This window comes from Lissotriton vulgaris, chromosome 1_1, assembly GCF_964263255.1.
Source record: "Lissotriton vulgaris chromosome 1_1, aLisVul1.2, whole genome shotgun sequence".
NCBI classification, from domain to species: domain Eukaryota; kingdom Metazoa; phylum Chordata; class Amphibia; order Caudata; family Salamandridae; genus Lissotriton; species Lissotriton vulgaris.
Window position 1 is genome coordinate 156,069,266 of NC_141685.1, and position 6,948 is coordinate 156,076,213.

General features: G+C 40.7%; 1 protein-coding gene across 2 annotated transcripts; it reads right to left on the bottom strand.

Annotated features, from left to right (window-relative positions):
* Nucleotides 1-546: 546 nt before the first annotated feature.
* Nucleotides 547-2,181, bottom strand: LOC147737925 (uncharacterized). Of its 2 annotated transcripts, none has more exons than XM_086935586.1 (2): nt 1,884-2,181; nt 547-1,715 (listed from the first exon to the last, which is right to left on the bottom strand). In XM_086935586.1, exons 1-2 carry the CDS (start codon nt 2,179-2,181, stop codon nt 547-549), a joined length of 1,467 nt encoding a protein of 488 aa, XP_086791712.1. The 2 variants fall into 2 exon arrangements, with proteins under 2 accessions (XP_086791712.1, XP_086791721.1); XM_086935595.1 differs by having other exon boundaries at nt 547-871; nt 1,127-2,181.
* Nucleotides 2,182-6,948: the final 4,767 nt, after the last annotated feature.

The window sequence follows — 6,948 nt, forward strand, 5'->3', positions numbered from 1 at the left end:
GTCCAGTGTGAAGTCTCCCATGTGAAATTACAATATATTCAAGACTAAACCTTATCTGACATTCAGAACACACATAAGGCTTTTTTCTCCCGTGTGTGTTCGCTCATGACAAGTGAGAAGTAATTTGTAACCAAAACTTTGCTTGCATTTCGAGCAGTCATAAGGTTTTTCCCCAGAGTGGGATCTCTCATGAAGCATAACTCTGTCTTTCAGATTCAAGCTTTTATGGCATAAGGATTTTCTCCAGTGTGGAGTTTCTCATGGTGAGATAGCGTTTTTCTCTGCAGCTTTTCTGGGAATTCAGAGCACTCATAAGGTTTTCATCAGTATGGAGTAACTTATGGTTAGTGAGTCTGTACCTATCAAACAGGAATTTCTGGCATTCACAGCATTGGTAATGGTTTTCCCTGTGTGCGTCTGCTCATGTAGAGTGAGATTTCGTTTAAAATTGATTCTTTTCTGGCACTTGGAGCACAGAATTATTTTGATGGTGTGTATTTTTTATGGCTCTTGTAACCATCTCTACCTCTGAATCTTTTCTGACATTTAGAGCACTGATAATTTTTTTTCTCCAGTGTGGATTCTCACATGTTGAGTGAGATGAGATTTCATGGTGAAACATTTTTGGCATTCGGAGCACTGATAAGGTTTTTCCCCAGAGTGGCTTCTCACATGTCTATTGAGATGATATTTCATGGTGAAACATTTTTGGCATTCGGAGCACTGATAAGGTTTTTCCCCAGTGTGGGTTCTTATATGATAAGTGAGACTGTGTTGGAAACTGAAAGATTTCTGGCATTCAGAGCACTGATAAGGTTTTTCCCCAGTGTGGGTTCTTATATGATGAGTGAGATTGTTTTTGTAAATGAAAGATTTCTGGCACTCAGAGCACTTATAAGGTTTATCCCCAGCGTGGCCTCTTTTTATATGCTGAGTGTGATTGCTTTTTTGACTGAAACATTTGAGGCATTCAGAGCACTGATAAGGTTTTTCCCCAGTGTGGGTTCTTATATGCGAAGTGAGATAGTCTTTTTTACTGAAACATTTGTCGCATTCAGTGCACTGATAAGGTTTTTCCCCAGTGTGGGTTATTGCATGTCGAGAAAGACTTTGTTTGTTTTTGAAACATTTCTGGCATTCAGAACACTGATAAGGTTTTTCCCCAGAGTGGGTTCTTATATGATGATTGAGACTGTTTTTATGACTGAAACATATCTGGCATTCAGAGCACTGATAAGGTTTTTCCCCAGTGTGGGTTCTTATATGATGATTGAGATTGTTTTTTTCACTGAAACATTTGTGGCATTCAGAGCACTTATAAGGTTTTCCCCCAGAGTGGGTTCTTATATGATGATTGAGACTGTTTTTAAGACTGAAACATTTGTGGCATTCAGTGCACTGATAAGGTTTTTCCCCAGTGTGGATTATTACATGTCGAGAAAGACTATCTTTGTAACAAAACCTTTCCTGGCATTCAGAGCACTGATAAGGTTTTTCCCCAGTGTGGATTCTTATATGTTCAGTAAGTTTGCCTTTGCCACTGAAACATTTCTGGCATTCAGAGCACTGAAAAGGTTTCTCCCCAGTGTGGGCTCTTCTATGCTGAGTGAGACTGCTTTTGTAAATGAAACATTTCTGGCATTCAGAGCACTGGTAAGGTTTATCCCCAGTGTGGGTTCTTATATGCCGAGTGAGATTGTTTTTGTCACTGAAACATTTCTGGCATTCAGAGCACTGGTAAGGTTTTTTGCCAGAGTGGGTTATTACATGTCGAGAAAGACTTTGTTTGTTACAAAACCTTTCATGGCATTCAGAGCACTGATAAGGTTTTTCCCCAGAGTGGTTTCTCATATGTTCAGCGAGTTTAGATTTACGGCAGAAACTTTTTTGGCATTCAGAGCACTGGTAAGGTTTTTCCACAGAGTGGGTTAATGCGTGTCGACATAGACTCGCTTTGATACTAAACCTTTTCTGGCACTCAGAGCACTGATAAGGTTTTTCCCCAGTGTGGATTCTCATATGCTTAGTGAGATAAGATTTACGCCTGAAACTTTTTTGGCATACTTTGCACGGAGAGTGGTTTGCCCCAGTGTGGATTTTCTTATGCTCAGTGAGATAAGATTTACGCCTGAAACTTTTTTGGCATACATTGCACTGAAAGTGGGTTCCCTCACTGTGCATTCTGTCAAATTCTGTGAGATAAGATTTATGGCTGGTTTTTTTCTTGGCATAAGTAACTTTTTTCCCCAACTTCGGTTATTTTGTCACGATTGAGGCGGGTTTAAACCCTGAATTTGTTCTCACAGTCCGTGTTTTTATAAGGTGTATTCCTAGGGTTAATATCTCTATGTTTAGTTTTCTCTTGCTATTATGCCACGGGAAGAGTGAACCTGATTTTAGAGTCGGGCTTGTTTAGATATTGTTCAGCATTTATCTCTAAAAGAAATTGTGTGTAATCTTCTTAACACTTGAATTGAGCAAAATATGTCTGGAAGCAGCCCTGTAACACCTGTTGAAATTGTTCTAGCAGATAATAGTCTTTAGGTAATAGCCTGTCCGGCAGCAAATTATTTTGTGACTGAAGTTTTTCTCCAATCTATTTGTATAGGTTCTTATCAATGCAGTAATAAGGTGATGGTCTGATAGTTAATGATTAAACTGTTAAGTACCTTTTTGCACTGGTGTAATGGCAGTAACTGAGGTTGATAGAATGTGCACAGTACTATTGTGGATCACCAGTCGCAGAACATAAGTTCCTTTTACCCTTTCTATGTTTGGCGTAAGGTTAAGGTTTGTAGTTCTGAAGATGAGGATTTATTTACATTACCTATAGCTCATCGATGCTCATCTAATCCATTTTTATATTTAACAGTTTTACATATCACTCATGCACAGCAGATACTGTTGAGGCGATTTACATAGAATTACAGAACAGTACACAATAAAAAGGAAACAATCTGAGATGGTCATGAACACAATAAAGTGATGAATTTTTAAGGTTTTCCCAAGAGTGAGCAGAATGGGTCGTGGTGTTCTATCCAGAGGCTGGTAGTCTCAAACCTGCGTAACTGGTTAAAAATGGTTGTTGAACAAAGGTGATTTTCCAATCTTTTGCTTGTTAACGTGTCAGCTTCAGAGTCTTCTTTCAGCGTCTTTTCTTTGATGGTATGCAGAAGATACCTTTTGTTATAACTTTCTTTTATGCAGTGTGTGCTTCCTCTCTGGAATTACATGATGCTTTAGATGAACGTTATTCTGTCATGCTGAGGCAATTTGTCTTTCTGATAATATTTCAGATGAGGATGCTGAAGTGGTCTTTCTACATTATTTCTGATGCTGTGTGCACAGATATGGCTTTGCTCTGGGTTAATGAAATGCAAAATTAGAGACTTCACTTACAGGTATAGTACTTTCCTCGCCACACCTAGATTTTTGGAAATTGTTTAAACGGAGAATGCTGGATGTCCTTCAGTTTTTCAAAATAATCCTTCTTATGGCACTGACATTCAGTTGCTTAGTGCTAAATCTTGCTTTCTTTGTCCGTAATTTCAATCACCTATAGTATTACAATTAAATAGTTAACACATGTACATTTCCAAAAATATAATTTACAAGCCAAATCAATGCAGAGTTGCAGAATTTTGACAATGTTGAGCTGTTTTCCAGACAGAGCAGAGTGTAGAATGGTAGCCTGAGAGTACTTGGATGTAGGAGTGAGGATTTGACGAATTTTCAACATTTTATTAAACTCACAAAGGATACATGTACCCTATGGAGTTGTAACATAGAATCCCAAAGGCAGATATTAAAGTCATATGGACTGGCACCAAACAGATATTACAAAAAAATATACCATTAATTAATTTGTACTGTAGATTTCTGGGACAGGAATTACTCGTCCACGGACAACAGGTGTTTTCCCCTGCCCTAAGTTACCACCTATTTGTACCTGGTATCCTGACTTGAGCTTTGGCCTCTGCCTCAAGCAAACCTATTGTTTGCTGCGAGGACTATGCCTAGACCAATCCCTCAACTATGGTCCAGAGTATGAATCAAGGGCAATGAAATGAAGCCGTACTTTCATGTGTCCATTTTATTCCACCTGATTATCAGTTGTTAGGTTTTTCTGCACCTGGACTTACTGGGTGCAGAAAACCAGGACACAAAGCACCACATTCGAGAGATGAAGGATGCGTTTGAATTCAGGAAAGCCATTAAAACGTATCTATTTTCGGAGAAATAGTTCCCCTCTGCCTTTCTCGCCCTCAGTGTTGTTCTTTACATGGGATTAGCTCCGGGACGCCCCTTCGCTGGGGCAGCTGTGCGCTCTATAAACTTTATAACATAACATAACAGAGTGGACTGCGCACTGAGGGGAACCCGAAGAGCGATTTCGGAGCGCAGCAATACACATCCGAACCTATTTGGGGTAAAAAACAATCTAACAATGGAGTTGATGCCCAGGCACACTATCACCGAAAGGTGGTCACCTTACCTCGTGATTGGAAAGACTTCTTCAAAGAAAAACAACTTGCAAACATCCGGACCCAACACAAGATGGCAGGAGTATGCAAAGCATGTGCATCTACAGCACACAAGCCTCGAACAGAGGATTAATGGCCCCAAATCCCTGCAGTGGTATCTTGTCATGTTGTGGCTGAGTGTGCCATGTGATGTGGCAGGCTATAGTGCTTCGTGTGATTTGGTCATTTTTGACATGGTGGAGTGCTGAACAGTTAGGCAAAATTTGATTTGCTTTGTTTTTGGGATCGTGTGAAATAGTGCGGTACCTACCGAATGATGTAAATAAATTACATTGCTAATATACCATAAGGATGTGGGGTGAGTGTTATTAGGGCCGAAGCCTTGCTGATTATATGCAGAATAACAGGTCTGGAGGTCACTACTGACTAGTGCAGTTTAGCAGCTGCACGGGCCACTGGTGACTGGAGCTGGCTAGCAACAACGCTAGCCTCTGGTATTCATGACAAGCAGGGTAACAATGCATTTCAATATTGACTGGAACTGGTTGGCAGCAGAGTTGACCTCTGGTTTTGAATATTAGCAGGATTTAAGGTACAGGGGTCACTACTGACTGGAGTTACTTAGCAGGATAATAGGTCTCAAGGAGCCAATACTGACTGAAGCTGGTTAGTATGATCACTAGTCCCAAGGTGCTACTAATGACTCAAGTTGGCTAGAATGATAACAGGTCCCAGGGGCCAGTACTAACAGGAGCTGGCTAGTAGGCTTACATACAGGTCCAAGGGGCCACTACTGACTCGAGGGGGCTAAAAGAATAACAGACCCAAAGGTGGTGGTGGGTGCAAGTGGCACCAGTGACCGGAGTTGGCTAAAGCATTGAGACCTTTGGTATTGATTAAATACCGGATTATAGGTCACAGGATGCACTGCTGAATACAGCTGGATAGCAGCAGTGGTGGCCTCTAGGAAGAAGGAATTGAGAAAGCATAACTGGATATACTGGGTTTTTTAATACCAATAATTGGTTACACGTGTATGCCACAACGTGCATTGATATATTACATTACCAAATTACAATATTCTTATATTAATTTGATGTGTCTGTTCGCCTTAATATGCCTGCAAAGTTACATGATTCTATTAGGGCCCAGAACCATTTTATTTAGTGATGTCCATCTGCACATTTTCTTGCATCTTGTAGTAAATTGAATATTGACAAACAGAAGTGTAGTTTCCAGAAACAGTGAATTCTGCAGCTTGTCTGTGTATCTTTTATCTGCACCTCACGGACCCCTCAAATTCCTCTCGAGAGAAGATCCTGCCTCCTACTCATTAGTGTTGTTTCAGTAACTGTTTCTATCACGTGTTCATGTTTCATTGACTTGTATTAGGGGAAAAGTGTATAAAAATACATTGTGTAGCCTTAGCTTTATATACTCCAACTTGCTTCAGGGTGGATGCTCTCGTCCATTGCAAAGACAATTGTCACTTGTTAGTTTGCTTGGCCTTTTGCTGTTTTTGCATTCAATTCATAATAGATTTGTTGGCCTCCAGGTGCGTTGTGTTTTATTTTACATATCATAAGAGAAGACGAGGAAAATGACAGTCCAGTATACACATTCTTCATATAAATCAACTCACAGTATACTGTTCTGGAGGTTCAGTCCCACAGGCATGATCTCTAACTGAACACCATAGGAAGCATGTGCTTTTCAAACCAGTTGCCCTCTAATGCGGCCTGAATATTAGGGTGGTTACCGTATCTAGTGCACTCTGTTAGACAGCGCTCACCTGTGGTAGTAAGATGGTAATAGGCACCTTATCACCTATGCACGGCGCAGAGCTTTGAGTTACAGAGCTCCTCGCGCTGTGGAGAAGATTAGGTCACATTTACCCATTTTCCCATATTTGGTCCTGATGAAATGCCAACAGATTGCTCCATGACTACACAAGGCATGAAAAAGGTTGACCTGAAGTATAGACCCCAGCTTACCAGCAGGTCCATAGGTGATCGACACTTTCACACAGTGAAAGGGGCCATTAGTCCTCAATTTCTCTGCCACTATTTTTAATCTCAACATGGACCAGGAAGATCACATTAACTATATTGCGGCAAATGGTCAATAGTTGATCTTATATTCAGACTTTCACCAATCACACATCTTATGACACAACATCCTCTGTCCTACTATGCACATCCGGCGTACTTATTAAAAGATCTGCGACAAAGTGCCCTCTTGTGGTGCCCGCCAGGTATTGTAGCGCGGCCTGGTGAGGAGTATAGCCCAATGATGAAGCATGTCACCTTCAGGTGAGTGAACGCAACTGGTCTTAAAAGCACATGCTTCCTAGGGTGTCTGCGTTCAGTTACAGAAAATGACGCTGGGACTGAACCTCCGGAACAGTATACTGTGATTTGATTGTGTTTTATTTTGACAAATGTACATAGCAGATATTGGCGCT

Excerpts from the sequence above, each read along its gene's own strand:
- LOC147737925 (XM_086935586.1), bottom strand. The coding sequence starts at position 2,181 with ATGCACAGTGAGGGAACCCACTTTCAGTGCAATGTATGCCAAAAAAGT. Across the intron at positions 1,716-1,883 it reads GTGCTCTGAATGCCAAAAAA|GTTTCAGTGACAAAAACAAT; the intron begins GTTTCTGCCGTA and ends AATGCCAGAAAT.